The 27,346-nt window shown below is 32.1% G+C and overlaps 3 protein-coding genes and 1 long non-coding RNA gene across 6 annotated transcripts; 3 read left to right on the forward strand and 1 right to left on the reverse strand.

The window, feature by feature from the left end:
- Nucleotides 1–728: 728 nt before the first annotated feature.
- On the reverse strand, nt 729–1,262 carry LOC105135741 (B3 domain protein). The gene has a single exon (XM_011040774.1). The coding sequence runs from the start codon at nt 1,260–1,262 to the stop codon at nt 729–731; it is 534 nt and encodes a 177-aa protein (XP_011039076.1).
- A 1,588-nt stretch (nt 1,263–2,850) lies between these two features.
- On the forward strand, nt 2,851–5,277 carry LOC105135653 (pentatricopeptide repeat-containing protein At5g66520-like). Its single transcript, XM_011040638.1, has one exon. It carries the CDS (start codon nt 2,855–2,857, stop codon nt 4,850–4,852), a length of 1,998 nt encoding a protein of 665 aa, XP_011038940.1. The 5' UTR covers nt 2,851–2,854; the 3' UTR covers nt 4,853–5,277.
- Nucleotides 5,278–6,854: 1,577 nt separating this feature from the next.
- LOC105135654 (uncharacterized) lies at nt 6,855–10,794 on the forward strand. 2 transcript variants are annotated; one of them, XR_844215.1, is made up of 4 exons: nt 6,855–8,719; nt 8,845–8,920; nt 9,049–10,209; nt 10,392–10,794. It is a non-coding gene; the product is annotated as an uncharacterized LOC105135654 (long non-coding RNA). The 2 variants fall into 2 exon arrangements; XR_844214.1 differs by having other exon boundaries at nt 8,845–8,916.
- Nucleotides 10,795–19,770: 8,976 nt separating this feature from the next.
- On the forward strand, nt 19,771–21,387 carry LOC105135655 (transcription factor bHLH149-like). Of its 2 annotated transcripts, none has more exons than XM_011040639.1 (2): nt 19,771–20,169; nt 20,656–21,387. In XM_011040639.1, the coding sequence occupies exon 2, from the start codon at nt 20,688–20,690 to the stop codon at nt 21,318–21,320; it is 633 nt and encodes a 210-aa protein (XP_011038941.1). In that variant the 5' UTR covers nt 19,771–20,169; nt 20,656–20,687; the 3' UTR covers nt 21,321–21,387. The 2 variants fall into 2 exon arrangements, with proteins under 2 accessions (XP_011038941.1, XP_011038942.1); XM_011040640.1 differs by lacking the exon at nt 19,771–20,169 and adding an exon at nt 20,176–20,477.
- The last annotated feature ends 5,959 nt before the right edge of the window (nt 21,388–27,346 follow it).

The raw sequence follows: 27,346 nt of genomic DNA on the forward strand, positions 1-27,346 counted from the left end.
GTGTACCATAAGTTGAAGATTAAGATCTTAGCTAATATTTCTTGCTAATCGTAAACTAAGAAGGACAAAAACCAATCTGCCTCAAGATAAAATATTTATATTATATGAATTGGCCTGTATTTCTACTTATATATATATCTTTCAATTAAATCTCTTATATAGTTTTTTTTTTTTAAAAAAGCCCTTTGATGTATTGTGAAGAATACCCAATTTTTTTGAGCTAATAATATTGTAATTACTTTTTTACTAATTCTTCTAATAAACCAACAGAAAATGTGAAAAACAAGAGCCAAACTGCATAATAGAGCAGTATATAGAAGGAAAAACCGTAAGCAACACTGCTAAAACGAAGAACCCTAAAACATTGAAACAAAAGACAGATTTGTAGAGATTAGAATTAAACCAGTATAGCCCTCCCTCCAGCAGTTAATTAGTTAGTTAATTATTTTCAACAAAAAAATCAATTTAGATGTGTAACATTTTGAGTTAATTATCCCTATGAGTTAAAAGTTAAAAAAAAAAAATCAATTTACCAAAATCATATTATGCATAACCCTAATATATCATGGAACAACTATAATTGTAGACATGGACACAACACAAAAAGAGAGAGAGAGAAAAGAGGCATAGCCTATAGCTGGGAATAAATATATATCTTAAATTCATGAGGAGGTTTGCGACCTACTTACAGAAATTAATTAGCTAATTAATTAACCTAATAAAGAACATCAACATGGACCATCCAAAACAGATAAGCATAAACAAGAAGAACTGATATTCCAATACATGCCAATTAACAAAGTATCCTTGTCACCTTGCTTCTTGACATTCTTCTGCTTCCAGTGAAGATGAATCTTGTATTTTTCTTCACCACCACCGCCGCCTTCCTTCGACCTGACCAGATATATATCATGCTTCACGCCGGAATCCAAATCTTGCACAACGATAGGGATTTGTTCTTGTTCATGACTAATCAATTGGGACACAGTTCCCGCATCCCAGTACTTAAGAACATGGTCAAAAACCTGTCCAGCGCTTAACTCAATAGGACCATAGCCTCCTATTTGATTGAGTGGTAATTCGACTTTGAGCTTCCATGGAAAAAGCGGCAAGCTTTCAAGGGGATGATGATCACCACTGCTACTTTTCCGTATTTCTACCACATCAAAATTCAGGGGCCAAGGACCATCACCATGTAGCTTTTGCTGCTCCTCCTCTTCGGATTTTGTGAGTAGGAAGTGGTAATATCTAGTCTTTTCCATTGCAAAAAATAATCGAGTATGTCTCTGCGAGGGGACAAATATTTTTATCTCTTTAAAAATAAAGGGAAGCCCTAGTTTTTGAGGCTTGCAATGGATTTTCTTATTTATTTATAGTATTTGGGTGCTTGTGTTGTTATGATTATAGAATTAGTGATCTTGTGGGACATTAATATTGATGTTCAAATCATAATCAAAGACGTATTGTAGGTATAGTGGTATACTAGGACGGGAACTCTAAAGTCTCTCTCTTTTAATGTGTGAAGATTAAGATAATTACATAATTGGCAAGCTCTTAATTTTTAGGATTCGGAATCCACGATTTCCTGCTCCTGGCATTAATTATGGTAAACTCACCAAATATTATGTGTATTTTATTTCATTAAGAGTTCTTAATTATATTTTGTAGTTGGGCTATGTAATTTTTTGCATAAAAGAAGTCTATTTATTGTGTCTTAAATAATAATTCTTTTTAAGAAAAACAAATGGTTCTGAAATATGAAATATAAAAATATTTGTGCACGTCTTAATTAATCTGGATTTTATTAATGAAACTAAATCCATGTTTTGGAGAAAGAGAAATAGAATTAACTACATTGTTTTGCGAGTTCGTATTTAATAGTGTTTTAAATAATAAACTATTCATAGCATAATTAATAAACTTACCATAGATCTTTATTTATCACTTTTTATTAGATTCAAATCTTGGATAATAACGTGTGAAATAAACACATTTATCATCCAAATTAAACTGAGAAAAAAAAATATTTCTAGAGTAAATATCACTAGTTATTTCATAGATAAACAATAGGAAGAAAAAATCATATCCAGGATGATGAAAATATCTTAATCTAGACTTGAAAATAAAATTATTATTATTATTATTATTATTTTATCTATCTTTAATTATAGGGTAATTATTCAGTTAAATTAAAGATTAGTTCCTTACAACAAATTAATAAATTACTTGCTCCGCTTGATGATGTGTAGAGTAAACTCGGGATCATATCCTAAACGCTATCAAACTATCTTGTTAATATATATTTTTTTTTTTATTAAGGACAATTATTTTACAATGTAGAACGCTATCAAACTATCTTGTTAATATATTTAATTTTTTTATTTTATTAAGGACAATTATTTTACAATGTTGATTGGACCTTATTTTGTGAAAATATAGGGCCATTAGCCTTTTCAGATAGGACCACTAAGCCCATTGGACTACCTGTCACTACCACTGTCCTTAGCAACTATTTTTTTTTGTATATTATTCTATTTTTAATTAAAAAAATCAACGAGGTAATGGTAAAGTTTTGATATAATTAAATATTTTTAAATTTTTAAGTTTTGATATAATTAAATATTTTTAAAAAAATTTCTATTCAAACTGATCCAAATTTCAAATTGATCTGGTTCAGGTTTTAAAACTCCGATGTAAACTAAAAGGTACCTTAATATTTGTTATAATATTTTTCAGGCCTGGGCTTTTGTTGGTGAGTTTTCAGGCCTGGGCTAAAATTACTGAATTATTGGGCCTCGCTGTCTTATAATATAATATATTTTGCCCCTGGCCACTCGAAGATGGCAAAGAAATCATGTCCACAACCACAAATCTTCCCTATCATCTTGCTCCCAAAGACTTCCCAACAGAAAACAAATTCACATCCCAACTTTCCCAGAAAACAATCTTAGATCTGTTGAACACCAAAAGCAGCACTTCACTTCATCATCTCAAGCAAGTCCATGCTGTGGCATTAAGGACAGGCCATTTTCAAGATCACTATGTATCTGGTACCTTAGTGAAATGTTATGCAAATCCTCATTTTGGCAACTTGAATTTTGCCTTAAAGGTCTTTGAGTATGTCCCAAACCCTAATGTTTTTGTGTTTAACATTATCATCAAAGGTTGTTTGCAGACCAATGAGCCATGTAAGGCCATATGGTGTTATTACAAGATGATGGTTGCACATGCAAGGCCTAATAAGTTTACTTATCCGACATTGTTTAAGGCCTGCACGGCTGCAGAAGCAGCTGAAGAAGGGGTGCAGGTGCATGCTCATGTGATCAAACGAGGACTTAGTGGAGATGTGCATATAAGAAGTGCTGGGATCCAGATGTATGGAAGTTTTGGTGAAGTAGAGGGGGCAAGGAGAATGCTAGATGAGGATGGGAACTCAGATGTTATTTGCTTTAACGCAATGATTGATGGTTACTTGAAGTGTGGAGAGGTGGAAGCAGCTAAGGAATTGTTTTGGAGCATGGAGGATAAGAATGTTGGCTCTTGGAATGTGATGGTCAGTGGTATGGCAAAATGTGGCATGATTGAAGAAGCAAGAGAGTTGTTTAATGAGATGAAAGAAAAGAATGAGATTTCTTGGAGTGCTATGATTGATGGTTATATCAAAGGAGGGTATTACAAGGAAGCTTTGGAGGTTTTTAATGTGATGCAAAGAGAGGAAATTAGGCCTAGGAAATTTGTTTTGTCTAGTGTGCTAGCTGCTTGTGCAAACTTGGGGGCTCTTGATCAAGGAAGATGGATTCATGCTTATGTGAATAATAATTCAAACTCCTCTGATGCTGTTTTGGGTACTGCTTTGGTGGATATGTATGCGAAATGCGGGAGGCTTGATATGGCATGGGATGTTTTTGAGAAGATGGAAAAGAAAGAGGTTTTCACTTGGAATGCTATGATTTGTGGGCTAGGTATGCATGGTAGAGCAGAGGATGCCATTGAGCTTTTCTTTAAGATGCAAGAACAGAAGTTTAGGCCAAATGGGATAACTCTTTTGGGTGTCCTAAGTGCTTGTGCTCATTCAGGAATGGTAGATGAGGGCTTAAGGATTTTGTATTCCATGGAGGAAGTGTATGGTATAGAGCCTGGGATGGAGCATTATGGGTGTGTAGTTGATCTCCTAGGAAGAGCAGGGCTATTAGGAGAGGCAGAGGAGATTATGTATTCAATGCCAATGGAACCCAGTGCTGCTGTTTGGGGAGCACTTTTAGGGGCTTGTAGGAAACATGGAGATGTAGAATTAGGTGAGAGAGCAGGGAAGATTTTGCTAGAATTGGAACCTCAAAATAGTGGTAGATATGCTTTGTTATCAAACATCTATGCAAGGGCTGGGAGATGGGATGATGTAGCAAATGTGAGGAAACTAATGAAGGAAAGAGGAGTCAAGACCAGCACCGGAATAAGCATGATTGACTTTGATGGTGTTGTCCATGAATTCAAAATGGGAGATGGATCGCATCCGCAAATGAAGAATATCTATTTGATGTTGAAAAATATGATTAAGAGGCTAAAGATGGAAGGTTATTCACCAAATACCTCTCAAGTTTTATTTGATATTGAAGAGGAAGAGAAGGAAGCTGAACTGCAGTACCACAGTGAAAAACTTGCAATTGCTTTCGGATTGATTAACACGAAACCAGGAACAACTATCCATGTAGTGAAGAATTTAAGGATGTGTGAGGACTGTCATTCTGCCTTCAAGCTAATCTCTCAAGTCTATGATCGGGAGATAATCGTGAGGGACCGCGCTCGCTACCATCATTTCAAGACTGGGACATGTTCATGCAAGGATTTTTGGTGAGTTATGAAATGTCAGAAGCATTCTTAGAGCATCAATGAGGATAGGAAGCATGTTCAGAACAGAAGTTGTGATCCAAAGAGGGAAGTTAGCTGTCATAGTTGTAAATGGAGGTACCAGTTCCATAATCCCGATCCAGGTTCAGAAAAGATTACTATTCTCAAGTTTTTTTAATCAAGCCCACCAAATTTTAACATATTGAGTCGCATTCTTGGAAATGATGATTGCATTGAAGCACTCACATTTTGAAAGAAAAGTAACTTACTACAACCAGAATGTTTTCTTCTCAATTTGTCAGCAAGTATAGGAGAATGAATGTTACTGCTGCAAAATTTAAAATCTAGTATACTGGTTATAGTGCAGGAATTTGCTTGCAGGAGGCCTATTGAACCTACGGGTTTGACCAAGTGCTTAGATGCATTTTCATTTTTTCAATTTGTTCTTTATCAATCCTTGAAAGCTTGAACTATATCACATCAAGCACACTTGTCATGGCTTTTATTCAAATATAGTATTAAGCACCAAAGCAGCAGCTTAAAAGCAAGACAAGCATGACATGTAAATACGATTAAAGAGTAACATGAGCACTTCGCAGTTAAATACCATAAAAATACTTCAGCTGTGTGGACTGCACTTCTTAATCTTTAGAGTGCCCAATCCACAGTATTTGCTATAATTGCATTGCTTTGGTTCATAATTGATCAACAGCCTTTCCTAGGCTGACAATCATTGGTAAAGGAATGGTGAGTTTCAGTAGATGATCCAGAAGGATCTCCATAGTTTCCATAACTGCTGTTGGTCTCATCATCAGGAATGCCATTGTTGTTAGTAGTAGGAATGCTAGTTGCATTATCATTCTTGGTCTCCACCGCTGGCACTGAGCCTGTCACAGGATAACCATAGGTGCTTGCTTTTCCTTGTTGATTATTTGGCTTAATATCAGTTCCAGCATCACTCTACTGCACATTAGACAAATGCTGATTACCAGTTTTTTCTGCATTGGTCTCCTTCAAAACAAGCCTCTTAGCATCAACTTGAAGATGCAAGAATGTCAGCCTTGGCACAAATATGACAACTGTCGACTTCATCATCAACCTGTGATTATCTAAGTATGCGAAGTATTAAGATTAAAAAATAATTTACTTTAAACTGAAACTAACTGAAAAAAGGTCTTTCTGACGTGTCCTTGTATTCCTTTCTAGTTTGATCATTGGTTGATTAACATTGCTTCAAGGAAGCAAATATATAGAAGAAAAACAGTTTTTGCATAATCATGATTAGTGGGAAACTAGGATTAAAATGTGAGCACTATAACTATAATGAAGTAGTGGAGTGATTACAAATTCACAATATACTGGCATTATTGGAGTTTGCATTGTAGGGCTCTACTATCAAGTGCAGCACCAGAAAACACAGTTTACTGAACTGTGTTTACTAGCTAGCAGTAGCATGATTATTGGTTGATGGCAAAACATTATGATCATTAAGAATTTGAAAAAAGAAAGCATGCAGCCTGCATATGCTCTAGGTAAATTGTAATTATGGGGTCATAAAGTTGATCTGATTGCTAGGATAAGTAATCTAAAGGGTAACATGGAGCTGAAAATTGACCTTTGCTTCTGTAAATGTAGAGAAATCAGGTTCTCAAACTGAAATGGACCTGTTTTGGGCTATCTAAGCTCATCTTAGGCTACAACCCAAATAAACCTCTTAGTCAGTTCTTAATCCATACCATAAAAACAGAGTGGTCACAAAATGAGATTATATAGTATTGTGGTAGTTTTTATTTGGTGTGGTGATAATTTTTATTTTTTTAATTATATAAAAAATTTATTTGGTTAGTTACATTGTATTTCAAATTTAAGTTTTGTAAAAGCTAATACAACTTGTTTTTTTATTTTTATTTTTTATGGAGACATGTTTTTTTATTTATTTTACATATAAAAATCCATTTTATAATTTTAACTAAATAAATTTATTTTTTTAAAAGGAAATAAGAAAAAACTAGAAATAATACAAAAGGCACCTCATTATTCAATGCCTCGCAAATAAACTAAAAAAAATAATCAAAACCATTTCTCCACAACTAAAAAAAGGCTTGAACCAAAACTCATTCTCGCCCCCAAACTTCCCTTCACGATAATTGACTCCAAAAATGACCAATTTGTCAATATATACAATATCATGGACCAATTTTGTCCTAACAAAATCCAGTATAGCTATTAAACTAAAACAGACCACCTGGTACTTGCCACTCAAAATCAGGACCACTTTAGCTACCAAAAATATATATATATAAAAAAATGAGGAGGCCAAGTCATGGCCCATGAAACTACTATCCCCTTCTTCTGCATCAAACCCCAGGTGGGCTAAATCTCTCTTCTTTTTCACTTGTAATCCAAAAGGGTCAGAACTCATCTCAATTTCTACTAACTTTTTCAATGGAGGTCAAAAAATTTAGTCTTTCATAGAAAAATGGTAGTGAAGGCACATGTGAAGGTGGAGCAAAAGAATGAAACTGAAGTAAAAGTGGGGTAAGGTATCTGCTGTGCCTTTTGATATGGATGGAGTGTTGTTCAATAGTGAAGAGCCTTTCAGAATGGCAGGTGTTGATATTTTTGCTGAGATGGGAGTTGAAGTTACAGTGGAGGATTTTGTGTCATTCATGGGCACGGGTAATATATATATATATGTATGGTTCTTCAGTTTGAGATTTTGTGCTTTGATACAGTGATTATTTCTTGTTAGATAATAAGTGATTGGATATTTGGTTTCAATTAGCGAGAATTTCAATGTTAGCAATTCTTTTTTGTTTCTTGAAAAGAATGCAAATGATTTGCCATTTGATATTTAGAGGACTTGTTGTATAATGTTGTCAATGGTTCTGTTTTTATTTTCTGGAATTTGGTGTTTGAGTGACAGAAATTTGATTGTTTGAGATGGAAATTTGATGGGAAGTAGCTGTAGTTTTACTGCTGAGTTTATTCAATGTATTAGTGAAGCAAACTACTTTGGCGTTGCAAATGTAAAGGGTATTAAGGGATTCGGTCCTGATCGAGGCGGAAAAGAAAATGTTCTGTGAGATATGTCTAGATAAGGTTTGATTAGTGTGAAAGATTATATATCCAAGTTTGTAATGCAGTGTGAATTTGTGTTGTGAGGCCCAAAGTCCTTTCACACATTGCAGCATGCAAAACCGAATCCTGGAATTTGATTTCCAGCTGCCCTTGAACTCATCACTCTGGTATGAAACTGCAAAAATCCAGAATTTGAATAATGAGATTGTGTTGAGTCTACATTAGCATAGTGCCTCCTGTATGACAGTGCAAAAACAAAGGCCTGAAAGTTGCTGTTGCATCTAGTGCTGATCGCGTATCAAAGTGGATGCTAATTTAGCTGCTGCTGGCTTGCCAGTATCATTGTAAGCTTAACTATTGTTTGTCCCATTTGCCCATTTCTCTAGCTCTTCGAATAGTCGTACAATTCCATTTTCACATTTAGCTGATTGTCACTGAAATGCTCAGTACTTTACCATGGAATATGTAATGCTGAATAATAATTAAATTTCAGAATTGTATAATGTTGAGTGTGGAGACAAACTCACACAATCCTAGCTTTGATGGGATGGAGACAAGGCTTGAAGAAAGGAGTTAATAAAAGGGCTAAAATCATGGCTGCAAATCAAGGGAGGATTTGTGGTGATTTTTTGGGAGAAATCATGGATGAAAATGGGATGTGTTCCCCCATTTTCAACTATAAATAGGCACCATATGTATGAGCAAAGTGGAGCCAATTGAGAGGAGAAACAGAGAGCTAGAGAGAGCTGCCTTGTAGTGGCAAGCTGAGTGAGAGAGATGGGAGTGGAGTTGAGTTGAGTTTCTTTCTCCTCCATTGTTGTGTAGTTGTAGCTTTCTCTATACCTAATAATATTAGCTTCTCTGTGGATTCAAGCAAGCGTCCAAACCAAGTTAAAATATTGTATTCAGCCTCTGGAGGCAAGTGTCCAAACCAAGTTAAAATATTGTACTCAGCCTCTGGGCAAAGATCGAATCGATCCTAACATATAAGTGGGTAACAGATGGTTAATCCAAAAGTCTACTTTTAATTTTGAAAGAATATTTGAGAGACGATTTCCTTTGTTATGAATAAAGAATTGGAAGGTTTCTGTTCTGATTATTTTGTTAAATCTTTTTTATCAGGTTTGATGCTATTGTGTCAACTGATGATTTTGAGAATTTGAAACAAACTCCTGCATTTTCTTGGCCGCATCAATTCCCTTGAAGTTTCCTTTCAATTAACTTGATTTGAAAACTTTATTTGGTATTTGCAGGGAGACTTACTGTAGCTGATACGAACAGTCTAATCAGGTATCTAGACTTGAACATGGAACAAGCTGAACTTCAAACTTTGGACCTGAAAGGAGTACAGCCTCCAGCATCAAAATCCGAATCCTTGAAGCGTCTCAGGAATCGATCATCAGCTGACACAGAGACAATTGAAGTTGATGGTGGTTCATCCATTGAGAGCAACCTGTGTCTCGAAATATCATTACCTGAAGAGTACCGTTTCTCATAGGTCTCCTAAGATCCAGCCTAGTTATTATTGTTCCCTGCCATGTTTCATCCTTTATTTTTTTCACTTTTGTTGCATATCATAATTGATGTAGGTGGTTCCGATCAGCAAGTTGTGGATCCATCATAATTGAGCTTGATGGTTAGCCATGTAGGGATGTTTATGGACCGATGGGATAGGTTTAAGTCTAAGAAAAAGCCTAGGTCATGCAGGGTGATCGACCTAACAAAAAAAGCCATAACTTTCAATCTAACAGTTGGATTGTGCTTAAATTTTACCATGAGAATTTACTAGCCCAATTCCATAAGGGATCAGTTCATTGTTACAAATGATCCTCAAATTAGGCCTAGAAGGTGTTGTCCGGGCTAGTTTTGTTATTTTTCCTCTGTATTATAGATTTCTTAGTTTGTTCAGGATTTTCATTGCTTTTTTTTTCATATTATTTAGTTTGTCTAGGTTAATGTTTTTAGGTTTATTTAAAGAGTTGTAAAACTATTCAGCAATAAAATTTTGAATTAGAATTTTTATGTGATAACTCTATTTAGTAAAATTCTATGTTGCTTGTACCTGTTTTTGTTCATATGTTGTTTCCATCTATCTCAACAATCTTCTCCTTTGTGAACTCAACTGCAGGAAGCACGCAATAAATTCAGTGTTGAAACTGAACCCAAAAATGCAGTGCTGATCGATCCCTCTTGAAGGTTAGTTATTTAGGTTCAGAAGGAACTGCGAGCCTTGATTTTAAAAGATGCACTGCCTCTTCTTCAATAGGAAGAATAAATTGCAGGGTATGCCTTTACTTTATTGCTGTGTAGTTCAGTTTGATAGCTAAACACAAAGGTTAGCGGATATATATTCTATGTTCCGACTATACATTTTCAAGGAAATTCCATTTAGAAAACTCCATGCTAAGCTTACAATTTCCTGTTAGTTTTTGACCAAGAAATAATCAGTTTGATTCATTTTTCAGGCTCACTATTGTAAGCAAGATGAGGTCTGCTTATATCAATCACTTGCTAGAAGAAATTTCAGACTCTACCGGTCTACCCCATCAGAAATCACACTTGCATATCTTGTGAAGCCCAAATCTTCACCAAACAACTTGCAGCTACCAGTTACCAGCTGACAGCATTCTCATGCACATGCATTGTAAGATTTTTTTGGTACAATTTTGTGATATATTTTCCATGAAACATGGAAGTTGATTGGATGGAGCAGCTTATCTCAGTAAATCAAAGAAAATGACATTTTCATTGGATTCGAAGATGTCAATGGATTGTCACATGTAAATGTTTGACATTTTGGAAGAGAGAACATAGATGTAGAGAACAGATATCATCGCTCTTTTATTGAGTTTCTTTTTCCAACCTTCACAGCTGTTCTCCCTTGCAGCCCCCCTTTAAGTAACGCTAATTATTCTAGAACCGTGGCATATTTTATCCATTTCTGATTTCCTATCTTCCCTGGCCTCTTCTTTATAGATTGCTTTCTTGGACTTGGTGGGTTAAGTATAAAAATCAAGCACGTTAATGCCTCAACATTTCTGTTTCATTGCATGGATATCGCAACTGCACTCTTTATCTGATCTTAAAGTTGACTTAGGATTTGTATTTGCTTCAACGAAATGCTTAAATTGATGTCTTAATCAAGGGAGACAGGAAAAGGTCAAGTTTCTCTGCATCAGATACTTACACTATTGGTTTATATTCCATTTATTTCAAAGATACATGTTCAAAACAGTTATCACTTGTACAGTGTCAACGTTTTCAATATCAGTGCAGAAGTTTGAAATATAGGGAATCATAGATATTTCCATTTGATGCTTCAAAACTGTCACTCCCCCGTGATATCTTTATTAGCGGTGCCTTGAATTTAAGTTATTAGAGTAAGATACTTTTTAGATATGGTATTAAAATTTTAAGGGTTACATAATTATAAATTTAAATTTTATTATTTTTATTCTAATTAATAAAAATTAAATAAAAAATAATATAAGTATATATAAATTTCCAACCCTTTATTTAAGTAAATATGTTAGAGAATTATATATATAAGTAATATCTTGAGGTATTATATAACCATTGCTAAAATGATTTTTTGATATGGTATCGTAATTTTATTGACTAAATAATCATAAGTTTTAATTTTATCAATTTTATCTTATTTTATCTATTTTATTTGATGAATTTTAAGTAGATAATAGTATAAGTATATATAAATTTTAAATTTACAGAATTTTTAATTAAAATATTAAATAATTATATAAATTATATTTCAAAAACTTACACAAGAATTTATTACGAATCTTTAAGAAAAAAAAAACTATAATTTAAAACTTTTTTAAAACTTATCTTTTTGAAAAAATAATATAAGTATATATAAATTTCTAACTTTTATTTAAGTAAATATATTAGAAAATTATATATATAAATAATATCTTAAAGTATCATATAACCATTGCTAAAATAATTTAGCAATGATTTTTTGATATGATATCATAATTTTATTGACTAACTTATATTAAATAACTATATAAATTATATTTCAAAAACTTACATAAAAATTCATTACGAATTTTTAAGAAAAAAAACTATAATTTAAAACTTTTTTAAAACTCATCTTTTTGAACTGAACCGTGAGAGCTACCCAATAATAAACACATACTGTGGTCATGATTTGTCGTGGTTACATTTCCTTAAAAGTAACGATGGCATGGACTAAACAATCCAGGGAAGGATCTCTCCTCGGATGGTAGAATCGAAGCAACAGCTGCCTGAACTGGACGTGGTACTGCTACGCTAGTCACGGCCAGTTGCGATTGCCCCCTTTAAGTTTTATGTGGCCCCCATATATCGGTGGATCCCGTTGAAATTTACGTGGGGTGTCCGGACCAGTTTGTGAGCATCACGACTAATCCCCACGGTCCACTGAATATTCTGCAAACCCAATAGGCATGTAAGGCACCACGGGGTGACAGGCGTGCACGTTAGGGATTGAATCCAGGTGCAGTGGAAGAAAAAAAGAAGGCAAGCACTCGTGCACGTTTGATTGGCTAAATGATGCCGGTGCCGTCAATTATTTGAACCTGCGTAGTATTTTATTCTTTAAAATTTCACTGTCGGCAAAGGCAAGATTAGCCTCCTATATTATGCCCTAGCAAATAAATTTATTAATGGATAGAAAGTATATTTAGTTAGCCCCTAATCATGTATCATGTGACAAGGATCAATGTGTGTATAGCCAATAATGTTTCAAACATAGTATTTTTTTTTTAATTTACGTGGGGTGTCCGGACCAGTTTGTGAGCATCACGACTAATCCCCACGGTCCACTGAATATTCTGCAAACCCAATAGGCATGTAAGGCACCACGGGGTGACAGGCGTGCACGTTAGGGATTGAATCCAGGTGCAGTGGAAGAAAACAAGCCCCTTCCACCGCTAGGTCAAGTCCTGGTTTGCCAAACACAGTATTAATTGCAGTCCAAGTAGCCTGCCTAAAACGCGTTAATCCATCTAATCTCATGTTTATCCTTAACACAAACATTTTATCCTTATCGGCATCTAACTTATGTTGAGTTTCAAGTAATAAATGACTTGAATGAACATAGTCAAGCGAATAGATTAATAAATTAACATATGACTTAATTTAATTAACCCGAGTAATGTTTTTTAAAATTAACCTAGTCTTTGTTCGAGTAATGGGCAAAGCTGGATTTTAAATAAATAATATTTATAAATAAAAAACCAATTTGTTATACTAATTAAACTAGTAAATAACAATTTCTGATATCGAGAATTTTTTTTTTTAATTATCATCTCAAAGATCTCTTTCATGCGGTAATCTTTTCCCAGAGAACACTGAGATTCATGACCATTTTATTTCTTATAAATTATGTTTAAGAAGTTAAATAAATGATAGAATAATAATGACGTTTTTTGTTTTAACAATCAAGGCTATCCTTAATCAATTTAATTTCGTGTACGAATTTAATTTTTTTTTCAAACAAGATTTAAATAGATCATCCATATTCAGAATCATGCTTTCATAAATAAATAAAACATGTAACAACTCAAAAGTAGATATGAGAGTCAATAACAGTTCACAACAGTCGGTTCTGTGACTTAAAAAAAAGATGTGGGTTGCTTGGTCAAATCCAAATACTAATAAACAATGGCCAATGAAAGAAGAAACTATGATTTTAGAGCAAATGACAAGAATTTATTATTACTTAATTTAAAATCCCATGTTAGGGAACAATGAACCAACGTTAATCAGCGTTGTTTGTCCGGTATAGTCATAGGATTTACAAACCCCAAAAAATCCAGCTATTAAAACCTAAATTAAAAATATTTTAATTTGTTGAAAGCACTAAACTAAACCCTAATTGGATGATCCATAGGAAGTGGTTAAGATATGGATAAGTGAGCACATAAATAGTTAGACAAGTACCCAATGAACAGATATGACCAATTATTAGGGCAAATCTAATAGATAACAGCTTTGATAATCCAGTTAGGCCAAATCTTGTATGATCATGCTTTAAAGTAAAAAAAATCTTATTTTATGACTGAGATAACTTCAGGTTTTGCGACTGTACAAGTAACCCTAGTTTTTAAATCAATTCCAGCAACAGAAACATGTAAATCTATGATGCTGTGCAGCAAATCCTCATGGCAGAAAACAAAACTGACCTTGTTTAATTTTGTCTACTACATGCCCTCCTCTTGTCTATAAGATAACTTTAAAAACTTTAGGACCATTGCTAGATTCTTAAGAACTCGATTCATTTGGGCCACTTGCTCTGCTTTGGTAAAGGCCAATATCATAAGATTTACATCAAATTAATTACATTACTGAAAAAATAAACTTCTGGGCCATATAGAATTTGCCCTATAATTTTCAATTAATTAGCTGTAATTGGTGGTAAAGAAACTGAACTTAGATATAGAGATTGGGAGTAATAAGAATTTGTAGTATATATTTTAATATTTGATGAAAGACCTTAGCCGTGGTTCGAGTGATTTGTGGAAGATTTTTTTATATTATTAAATTCCATTTTATATTGATTCTTCATTGATGACATTCAAGCCTGTCTCGTTGAAGGAGGCAATCTCTCTGGCATGTCACAAGTAATGGGGCTATACTGATTCTCTCAAGACTTTTTTTTTTTTTCCTCGTTCTATGACCCATAGCATGTATCACCAGTCTATTGCATGTTAATTGTCATTGAATTGCATAAATGGTAACATAATTAAAGGCTCTATTTGCATGGCCCTTCTCTTCTGCTTTCATGGTATCTCTTCCTCCCCCATGACATATGGCAGATACTAATACTTGTGTCCAGAATACAGGTTTCAATTAAAACCCTAAATTGATAGATGAATGTATGAAATAGTTAATGTTTTTGCTCAGTATGGATATCTAAAATTCATATTTATTGGGTAATAAATATTGTTTGACCCGACTTTGATATATATTATTTTTTATATTAAATAACAAACAGTATTGGATATACTGGTTGGTTATTCAATTTTTTTATCTAACAGATAAAAAATAAATATACTAAAAAACCAAATTGAAGTTTATTGTTTTCTGGTTTTCAAGAGTACTATAAGTATTGTTTATATACAAGGCTTTGTTATCCAACTCATGATTTTGAATCGCAGTCGTGGATGGAGTTGTCTGACGAGGGACAATTGGATATCAAGAACAATGGACTCATTGGCAACGTGGATCAAACTTGTCCACGGCACTTGAAGGTGAGTTTTGTAGAAGAAACCTTACAAAATAAAAAATAAATAAAATAAAGGGAGTACAATAAAATAGAAGAAAGTGCCATGAAAACAACACCATGCTTTCCTTTTCTTCTTCTTTAATTTTCTATTTATGTGCATCACCCACTAATCATTGCTGAGAATAAAAACAAAATTCTTTTAGCCCCACAACATAACCAACAAGTGGAGGCCAACCCCTTGCTTTGTTATCCCATTAAAAAATTTCACATCATCAATCAATAATAAACCCATAAAGAAAAATGGAAAAGAAATAATTTATTCTAGGATGGCAAGCACAGTAGTATAATCTATAGCTTAACGGCCTTGCAAGTAAAGATAAGGGAGGCAGATGCTTCTACGATATTTTTCTTTTCGTTTTATATAAAAAGCTAGATCATGACCTCCCTGTATAAGTAAATATGTCTACGATATTTTTCTTTTCGTTTTATATCAAAAGCTAGATCATGACATGCCTCCCTGTATAAGTAAATATGTGAAAGTATAGTGAAATTTATAGGCTGTAGAATGGACAATGAAAATTGAATCTCTCTTCACGAACCCTAGTAGATCGTGTCAACTTTTCATAAACAGTGACAAAGCTTTAATCCCAGTCAAAGTACAGTTATAGCCTACAAGGATGGCTCTTCAGTTGAAGAGTGGAATGAGAATTTACGAGATTATGGTTAAAATTATATTTCTCATAAATATGTATGATCCCTTTCTCTGTTTTTTTAGGCTACTAACTCCGTTCATGAACACTTTCGTTTCAAATAACAGTAGCATTTAAATAATCACACACACGTTTGGATCTATCACATCCGCAGACCTGAGGTATTTTAAAGGTGAGGGAGTATTAAATTTGATAGTTGAAGTTGAGTTACATTTAAAATACTTAAATTTTGTGGTGGATGACCATTATTTACTTTCTACATATTACTTATTTATTTATTATATGCTTCTTCTTACTTTATATCATATACACATTCTTAAAAGTTATTCATTGGTGATCAGTCAATTTCAAAAATTAAATCATGAGGAAGAATCTGTTAACATGAAATCTACCAACAAAGTATAAACTTTTTACCGCTTGCCTGCTACACTGAGTGTATTTAATCTATATAATATTCATTTATTGTTTATTTATTACATGTAATTAAGAATGATAATTCTCACACTCTCTCATTACTTGCAAAAAAAAGGTAATTGATGTTTTAGATTTGTTGTATGCATTGAACTTGGTATTTTTATTGAGTAGTTGAGTTTTAATATCTCTATTATCTTACTAATTTGATAGTTGAGTTTAAGTTATATCTAGAAAAACTAGAATTTTACTAATTTGAGTAGTTGAGTTTTAATGTCTCTATTATCTTACTAATTTAATTTATTTGAAATTGATGATTCTAACTAGTAAAGATAATCATAATCATAGGTATTAAAAAAACAATAACAACACATATCTATTTAGGAGATACTCTCGAGTGCATGATTACACATAAACATAGACTCTCGATCTGTCAGGGAAGAAGAAGAAAGAAAATTATTAATTTGACATTAATGACTTCGTATTATTGGGTGAAAAGCCAGGAGTCTATTACCAATGAGTAAAACCTTTAACTCAACTTGCTCGTTTGAAACTATATAGTATATATAAAAAACATTAAAATGCATATGTTGATTAATTAGCGAAAAAAGATGATTAATTAGCTAAAGATGTTCCACCTGCCGTCATGGTTGACGTGGAAATTAAAGCAGAAGCACCAAACACTTGCTAAAGCACCTTAATAAAATGATTGCAATGCACCCAAAACAAGGCTCTATCCATTTTAGTTGACCTAATTACACTAATATACATCAAAATTCATCTGTCTTAATTTGTAAGCAAGTTATTATAAATTAAGATGATTGAAACCACACGCCAAGATTAATATTTCCCTTTTTGATTCATAAATAGAGATGAAAATAATTAAGATTTTGGTTGCATAAAATTAATATTCATGTTTAGATTCTTGTTTGCTTGGACAAGCAAAGTTTAGAGCACTTATTTTCTACTCTAATTAATCCCCCTTCTTTTTTTTTTATCTTTGCGTAGAAAATAAATAAAAATCAAAATAAAATAGACAAAAAAAAAAAATTACAAATCAAAATAAAATAGACAAAAAAATTTTTTTTCCATGTTGTGGACTGTATATGTGTTAATTATGTGATAATAAAAAACATATAAAACAAAAGCATTTATAATTAGTTTTTTCTAAAAAATATTTATATTCATTTTTTGTCCCACAACAATTTAACATGATTAGATTTTAGATTGTTGTCCACTAACATTAATATAGTTTAATCCATCAAAGTTGAATGTCCTCATGCATGACGCAGTCACTATATATCCAGAAGAATGTCTCTCATTTATTATAATAGAAATCATCAAAAATATGCTCCTAAGTTGAACTGATGATCAAGCCAAGTCGCACTCTATCTTGTTTCTAGAAGAAATTCAAAGCTTGAATGCAATTGATCTTGTTTTACACATTTAACTTGTTGGAAAAAGTTCGAAGCCAGTAATATGAATTAATTCCCTGTTTTTTTTTCTAAGCCAAGTGATTCACTGCTTGGGGTAACTTTATTCTAACATGTTCAATTTCCAAATATTCCTTTTCATGCATAGTGTTTATTGCTACATTAATTAATTTCATGCCGAAAACACTAAAGGTATGTGGTTAGAAAGAATAATATTAATATAATAAATCAACTTGGCTTCTCCAATTTGGATTCTAAACTAACATCAAATTTCTTGTTGACTATTTGGTGGTGTTAGCCCAATGGAAGTGATAATTAACATTCAAAGGAGGTTAATTCCGAGCTAAATGATAAAAAACTTAAATTTTAGATTTGTCTAAAAATCAACTGCATGTTTGTCCATTTTTATTTGAAAGTAAATTGAAAAATATCATTTCACATGAGCGAAAATTTAAACAAACAATATCTAAACAAGCATGTTCATTTGGATTCACCCAATAAACATTAATTATTTACTATTATTAACTCATCCCAACTCCTTTTGTTTTAATAAATATTGAGAAATCCTAAAAATATCTAAATAGTTTATAAATAAGGTTTACGTGTTAGTTAATCTCTTGATTTAATAATTTAATTTATTTTTTCTTGTTAAAATAATTGACAGCTTGTATCTGATACTTGATTTATAATAGTTGCTGGTTAGTACATGCAAAATGTTATCTTTGATAAATTTTAAGAGTTTCAAATGCTTAAGTCTCTTTTTAAATAAAAAATATAATAATATTTTTAAAAAATAGACTTTAAATATATATATATATATTGAGAATAAGAAGATGGTAAATCTAAACTTAAAAAATTCATGAGCTATTTATAACCAATAAATCTTATTTTTTTTATAAAAAAAATGAGCTAAAAAGTCATTTCATTCATATAATATTTTATATTATATTTTATTTAAAATAATATATATTAAATGAGGATAAAATATTAAAAAACATGTAAAAAGGTTTTAAAAAATTATTGTGGAAATATTGAACTTAAACAAGGACTTGAACCTATTGTTTTGGGCTATTGGGGGATTTGTGATTGTTAACTTGAGTTCATCACTACCTATTTAATAATTTATACCACAAATCAATGTAATCAACGTGCTATTACCACATCAAGTTGGGATGATCTATATTGGATGATATAAGCAAATCATGACTAAATGCATATATCGATAATATATTAAGTCAAAAGGTTAGGTTTTTTATTTTTTGACAAAATTTGCAAAACAACAGGCAATCAAGTCTAACTCTCGTGAAAAATAAGACTTTAAACCATGAATGAACTCCATAGATTAATTATTTTAATTATAACTAATTAATAACAAAAGCTACTACTATGATATAAAAAAAAATTAAAAAAAAAACAAGTGCACTCTCCCTAATAACCATGTAAATCAAGTTAGGGCACTTCATGATTTTTATTTTTATTTTTGACAAAATTTACAGAAGAACTTGTATCGTATTGTATAGGCAATCAAGTGTAACTCTTGTGAACATTAAGACTTTAACCCATAAATGGACTCCATAGATTAATTATTTCATAACTAATTACAAAAGCTAATACTATGATATTAAAAAAATTAACAATGACAAGCACGTTCTCCCTGATAACCATATAAATCAAATTAGGGCAGTTCATAATTAATATCACGGGTCAAATCAAGCCGGACACTCTATTGATAATAATAGTTATTTTTTTTATAATTAAAAATATTCTCAAATCAATTCATGTATCAATCAATCGTAAAAAAAATAATAAATTAAGAATGCTTATCTGATATAGTTTTATTGCATTCAAGAGTATCTTTTTCTAAATGCTAATTTTATTATTCGAATTTTGAAAAAAAAAAGAAGAGCAAAACGTATGTAAATATGAATAGTAAAAGTATATGAAAAATAAGAAAAGTGATAATGAATGAGAAAGAAAGAAAAAAGTAATAATAATAAGAAGAATAAATTAAAAGAAAAATAGTTAGATGGAACCTTGGAGCTCTAAAGGAAAGGTAATCCAATTAATGTGATTAAGGAAAGGCCGCATAGTTTCCCGTGACATGCTTTTATAAGTTTCCCCCATCCCACCTTCTCCCCTCATCGCCTCTCCTTCCACCCTCTTCCTTCCTCTCTCTCTCTCTCTCTCACCACCACCGCCACCGCCACTGCAACTGCAACTGCAACTGCCACTACTACTAAACCCATTCCTTCTTTTCTCCCCCGATAACCCAAAACTCCATTGTCGCAATCTTTATTCCCTTCGAAAGGTATTAATTTGATTTGCTTTATATTCTTTGCCACAAACACCACTCAGTGGCATATATTTCCTTTCATCCCACCTCCCCCAACCCAATAGAACACCACCACCACCATCATTCACCACTCGCCGCCGCCTACCAACGTTATTTTCTTGAAAGGTAATATTGTTTTATATATATATTATTTTGCGACATAGAAAATAACATTAGCTTATACAAATTCTTGATTTTTTTAATTTTTGGTGCACCCAATTCTTGAATTTTGACAACCACCCACCATCACTACCACCACCCATCACCACCGATACTCACCACCACTATAGGTATATATATTCTCTTGCAACATAGTACAATAAATTAGCTTATACAAATTCTTGATTTTTGAATTTTTGGGGCACCCACCTCTTGAATTTCTGCCACCACCCCAACACTACTCATCACCACCACCACTCCTATTTTCTTGAAAGGTAATATATATATATATATATATATTTGCAACATATTACAATACAATAGCTTATATAAATCCTTGTTTTTTTGTCTACCCATTTCTTGAATTTTGGCCACCTTTTGTATATAAAAAAATAAAATAAAATCCTAAGCTTAAAATAATTACTTATATTTTGCTATATTATTGCATTTCAGGCACAAAATAAGAGGTATTAATTTTTTTTTTAATGGCAAGCAACCAATTAAATTGCGACATGTCATCCCAACAAGAACAAAACCAGCGAAGAAAGAAACGGAGAAAATTGACTCATGAAACGACAGAGAGTCACATTCAAAATGACAGCAAAAACCAGCTAGCAGTGAGGTGGCGAACTGAAGCAGAGCGGCGGATCTATTCGTCGAAGCTTCTTGAAGCTCTCCGTCGGTCAAGCCGGACATCTTCTCATCCTGGGAAGAGGACTCGAGAAGTACGAGAAACCGCTAACAGAGTCCTCGCGGTGGCTGCTAGAGGAAGAACTCAGTGGAGCCGCGCGATTCTCGCGAAACGGGCGCGGTTGTTGAGAGTGAGGAAGGTGAAGAAACGGAAATTAAACGGTGATCGTCGGTTACAGGAGAGAGAGAAGAGGAGGAAGTTACCGGCGGTGGAGAAGAAAGTGAAGGTTTTGAGCCGGCTAGTTCCTGGTTGCCGGAAAGTTTCGTTTGTGAATCTCTTAGAGGAAGCGAGTGATTATATTGCGGCTTTGGAGATGCAAATTAAGGTTATGACCACTCTAAGTGAAATTCTCACCGCCGCTCCCCCCCCCGCCGCTGGCGGCGAAGTAGGCGGTGGCGCGGGAGTTGATGGCGGCTTGTCAAGTTGAGAGCGAGAAGTCAGATATATTAGAGTGTTCGTTATGCCAGGTGTCAATTATAATTATTTGTTTTTTTTTAAGATTTTTAATTTGTCTCTTTTTTTCTATTAATATTAATCCTTGATGTTATTGTAGACATGGATTTTTTTATTTTTATTTTTTTTCCTTTATTTTTTTAGCTTTGCTTTCCTTCCTTTTTTATAATTGTATAGTTGTTCAAAAAGAGAATATTTCCAGCTAATTTTTTAGTTTTTTTTAATTAAAAGGAACGTTAAAAGAAAGAAAGAATTGTTGGGAAAATTTAATAAAGTTAAGTGGCCCAATGTTTAGGCAAAAGGTTTTAAGAATTTAGGTATTTTATATATATATATATAGTTTTTTTTTATGGCAAGGTTTGAATAGAACAACAATCAAATTAGAGGGAACAATACTTGAATGATTCAGAATTTGGAATTTCAACTTGGAAAAAAAGTAATTTAGAATTGTATAATTGAGTAATTTGCAATATATTTGGATGAAATCTTGAATTCCAAGTGAGAGTTGAATTTTTATTATTATTATTATTATTATTTTGCTTAGCACGGTTCTTGTTTAAAATGGATTTAATTTTACTAGGCGTGAAAAAATATAGGAGATACACAATCATGGATAATATTATAAAATTAAAAGAAATATAGAAATTTGTAATATATATTACAGAGATAATAGCTATTAAACCTAGCACCGTCCTGTGGAAGATTCTGCCATGAATGTTTAGGAGTGATGGAAAACAGGCTAGAAATCTAACTTGGTTCAAGTTTCATTTCAAATGGATTTTGAGATTGATTTCAGTTAACTCAATTCTAAAGAACATTTTTAATTTTTTTTATTAGAACAATATCATTTTAAAATTAATCTAATAACTTAGTTATTAAATTGATTTAACAATTTAATAACATAAATTTTAAATTAAATTAAATTCAGGTCGGTAGACAAATTACGACAAAAATAAATTTATGTAAAAATTTAACATAGTTTTTTGAATCAACTCGATAATAAATCAATTTAGTCAAGTTAACTTTTTTTTTTTCTATTAAAACAATATCTCATAGATTAGATTAGTATAATAACTTAACAACCTAGATCTTAAATGAGGTTGGATATGGTTGGATCCAACTTGTAAATTAACCTAAGAACATAGATCTTAAATAAGGTAAGATTTGGGCCTCGAGATAAATTCTTATGGCATGGCAGAGGTGGATATTTGTGAGATACGGAATCGCATAAAATGAGGAAATAGTGGGGATAGAATGATTTCATAGAATAGGCCAAAGATGTCTATAGTCACTAGCTAATGACCAACGCACAAAAAGAAAAAAGGTTCATATCATGTGCCTAAATGGTCCTACATTACTACACATTTTCAAGTGCTACCGACCCTCCTCGTCCCCACTTCCACCTATGAGTTCGGCTTGCATGTGATATATGAACACTCCTTATATTTTGAAGGAGAACCCTGCCCTTTTCCGAACTCAAAAATCCCCTCTCTTAGCTACTCATCTTGAGAGCTTGAATATTAAGATTTTTACATTAACTTATTACATTTATAAGAAATATTTAAGAAATTCTTTCATATAGTTGACTTGAAGGTTCAATCTTTCTTTTTAAAAAAAAAAAACCGTATCTCTTGCTCACGAAGCAACAAGTGGGATTAAGTTCTTACACCCACATCGCGGTAAGAAGAGAGGCAATATTATGGTCCGAGACAGTGTAGACGAGACCAAACCCTACCCTTGTTGGGTTGTCCTTCAGGCACATCGCTTTCTCATTTAAGGGCTAACACGTGTGCTAAGGCTAAAACGCAGTTGTCGATTTCAATAGAAGCATGTGGATGCATATGCCTAATGGGTTTAGGGAGCTCAATTGTCATGATGAAGAAGATTGAATTATTGACTAAGGACCACAATCTTGCTCTTCTTTTGTAGACTGCCTTGTTGCAAAACAAATCACAAATTACCCGTGTTTTTATTCAATTATATGTTATACCCACAAATTCTCACATGTATCCATGTGCCTTCATTTATGAACATATTGTTTTCTTCCTTTTGGTTTGCTTTTTGATTCATCAACATCGTCTATATTGTACAAGGATTAATATGATTGATTGCAAGTTTTTGATATTATAGTAACTTTTGCTGTTATAGTTTCTAAGAACAAATTTTAAAAATATTATAAATTGTAGCTTTTATTTAATCCAAGTTTTTCTCATAATTTAAAATATAAAGCAAGTTTTTTAAAAAAAAAAACCAAACAATTTTTAAGATTATAGTTAGCCCAAAAGTATACCCAGCCAGCATTAACACATTGTCAAATATACTGTACTTGTGTTTGAAACTGTAGTTATGTTAACAAGAAAGTCGACTTTCAAGTAACTAATTGGTAGGTTTCAAATGAATGAAAAATGAGTTTTTGGTATGTTTAAATACAATATTAAGACAATAAAAGAAACCTCATGCTTTTGAAAACTCAATCCCAATTTCCAACTTGTCAAGATTAAGGGACAGTATTATTCAGGAAAATTATTCATTTCATAATTTGATTCAGAATCGATCCAAGTTAAATGAAGAGCAAAGTCAGAGGCCAAGAATATGTATATATATATATAAGCTCCCAAAATTTGTTTCAATTTGTCTATGACTTATCCTCCACTTGATATGAAACCTCTTAAGAATTTTCTTCTTGAAGCAGCTAGGAAACAAGAAAAACATTCTATAGCTATTGGGTGATTCAGATCATTTGGATTGTGTTTGTCAAATACTTTTTCATCTAATGGGTAATATACCACTTGGAGCTTGAACTAGACTGAATTTTTATTTTTACAAAATGGGTTGACATGTACGTCCATGTTCTTAGTATTTTTATTTATTCGGCTAAACTTAGCTAAGTCAAGTCAACACTAATGATTTATAAAAAACTAAGATGATTTTTTCTAAAAAAACCAGGGCTGATATGACCCGGATAAACTTATTAATCTATGGGTTAATCTAGTGACCAAAGAAACCTCTTTTCTGAGATGCTTATCAAACCAGGGCTGATACGTGTGCTTTAAATATCATGGAAACACAAGGGGAAGTGTTTCTAAAAAGGATTATATATTCCCCTTCTAAGTAAAGCTTTCTAGTATTGCTCAACTTCACAGAACTGGTAAAATATTTCCCTTGCTACCTTCGTGTGTGAGGTGATTAAATTGTGTTTGATTAAAGATAGGGATGGTGCCATAAATTTTGTGACCTAATATATAGGTTACTACTACATTCCAATAGATGCTACGGAGGCATTATCATTGTCACCTGGCATGTATTTTTTGAACGTAATCTGACTTGCATGTGCCCTCAATACTGTAAGGTGTTAATCAATCTGTCGGCATGGTTTGCAGGAATAATTAACATTGTAATAACTATTGACTAACATCGGATCATAGAACAATTCGTACTGAAGAGTAGCATAGATTTTGAATGAATTGTTTTGAATGCTCATAATTCTCTTTTAATATCTACATTTCTGGTATGATTAGGTGAAGAACATCAAGCCCGCATTTATGCTGTTCTTGCTGTTCAGGCTGTTGCATTTATCGCTCTCCTCCTCTGGCTGGCAAGGTGGGAAATAGAAGAGAAGAAGCTTCACATTGTTAGTCAATTGACTTGGATAGGAAAGGATCTTCTATCTTTAAGGCCTTCACCAAATAGCCTCTTCACATTGAAGTCATGCATTGAAAAGAAGATTGATTTTTCCTCCCCATGTCTTTTCTTTAGATAATCTTTATATACCATATGAGGCAACATTATACATACGAGGGCTTATTCATCCTGCAAAACCATTAATGCTTAGGATAGGGTGATGGGGTCTAGAAAGGACCTATCATAGGTTAAAATTGTGGATTGATTCCATCATGAATTTCAACATGTTGCAAAATCAATCAACATTATTGTGATCAATGCAATGTTTCCTAGAATTTCTGGTAATGGGACTAGGCCCTAGACTTTAGAAACTTGTGGCTCCCAGCTATTGGTGGTAGACTAGCTCACATAAGCTTTTGAAATGGAGATCGCTCATGGAGCTCAATGTAACCCTTAATTGTTACACGCAAGGCTATTCAATTCACCTCATCCGCGAAAATACAACTCATTATTTTTAAATCCAATTGAGAGTTAACACAATTCAATTTAAGTTACTATCCAGGTCAATTTATAATTCAAAATTAATTAGGATAAATTCCATTAAAGATCAACTGAGTATTACCAAAAAATTAATAAATACAAACAAAAATATTGAGTGAATATTTTTATCAGTAAATTTTCGAGAGATTTTACCGACAAAACTATTCCCTCGGTATATACTGTAGTGGAAAAAAATTTAAAATAAAGCAAAAAAATAATAAATTATCATTGGAATTATTTCGTCAGTAAATTGGTTGGTAAACTGTGAATATTGTTCATCATTCCGTTGGTATTTTTCCGAGAGTTTTAGAGTTGTTTATTTTTTAATTACACTGTTAATTTGTTGTTCTTTAAGATTAAAATCACCAATGACTTGAAAAGTCATTGGTGTTATTTGACGGGTTTTTTAAAAATTTAATTAATTAAAAATTTTTATTTATATAGTACAGACATAATCATGGACGAATTGAAAAATCATCGATGATTGTTGATGGTTTCTGAAAACTTTTTATGAAATTAAAAATTGAATATTACAGAAAGAATTACCAATGAAGTAATTAAAAAATATTAATATTTAATTATCCATCGGTAAAACAATTGCTAACGCGCTCCAATAAAAAACCCAAATCCCGTTATTTTATATGAGACAAACTTATTTCTTCTTCTTCTTTACTATATATATAAAAACATCAATATCTATTTCTTTCTCTTTTCTTCTCTTCTCATCTCCTTTTTCTTTTCTCCATGCTAAGGTATATCTTCTTCTTCTTTCTTTTTTTATCCTCTTAGTTTTTTTTAATTAATATGCTTTATGAAATTTTCTCTCTCTCTTTAGGTTCATTTGCAACTACATTAAGGTAAACTTTTTTTTTCCATTTGTTTCATGATTTTTTCACTATATTTTTATTTTATTTTATTTTTAATTGTTTTTGTTCTTCATAATTTATAAAAGTTGTTGTGAGATTTTTTTTTCATATGAGATCAATTTTTAGTTGATTTATTTATAGAATTTTTAAATTTTAAGCAATTACAACTTTATTTTTTTCATATGAATTTTTTTAGTTGAATTTATTTTTTCATTTTATTTATTTGTTGCAAATTTGTTCGAGTTGATTTTCTTATTCTTTTTTTCCAAGCATTTTGAGTATTTATTATATAGTGTTGATTTATGTTTATTTATGTTGATTTAATTATTTTATAATTTTATAAAATAAATTTAAAAAAAAAATTAAATAATTACTGATGGTATTTTTCAAGGGATATACTGACGGAATGAAATGGATAATTTTTTTATGTGTTTGTTTCATCAGTAATAATATTTTTTTATTACTAATAAATTTACTGACAAACAAAATATTACCGATAAAAGATTCACCGACGGGGCATTTTTATCGATGATTTTATTGGCAAATTAATTACCAAAAAATATATTTCTTACACCAATAGAAAAATCCTGTCAATAAAATTATTAAATGTTATAGTTGGAGTCAAGTTCAAATATTTCTAAAAAGTTTATATTTAAAATAATATTATTTTAATTTTTTATTATTCTTGATCTCAACAATGTTTTAATTGAAAATATTCAAAACAATACCAAATAATGTTATTTTGAACTAAACCCATGGCGTTGCATTGGTTCTAATAACTATAGTTACAAGGGGATGCCGATCTTGTTCAATCAATAGCCTTCAATTTAAAGAGGTTTTATTTTCAGGAGTCAAGTGACATGTCTTATTATAAAATTTTTTTTTTTCTCCATGCATATGTTCTTCAATGTATATAATTCAGGAGTCTAGATGTAATGGCTCTGAAATTAAGATTAGGTATGGTAGGGTATTC

Source organism: Populus euphratica, unplaced genomic scaffold (assembly GCF_000495115.2).
Source record: "Populus euphratica unplaced genomic scaffold, PopEup_1.0 scaffold271.1, whole genome shotgun sequence".
Taxonomy (NCBI): domain Eukaryota; kingdom Viridiplantae; phylum Streptophyta; class Magnoliopsida; order Malpighiales; family Salicaceae; genus Populus; species Populus euphratica.

Bases quoted from the DNA above. Each gene is read 5' to 3' on its own strand.
- LOC105135741 (XM_011040774.1), bottom strand. From the start codon at position 1,262: ATGGAAAAGACTAGATATTACCACTTCCTACTCACAAAATCCGAAGAG.
- LOC105135653 (XM_011040638.1), top strand. From the start codon at position 2,855: ATGTCCACAACCACAAATCTTCCCTATCATCTTGCTCCCAAAGACTTC.
- LOC105135655 (XM_011040639.1), top strand. From the start codon at position 20,688: ATGGCAAGCAACCAATTAAATTGCGACATGTCATCCCAACAAGAACAA.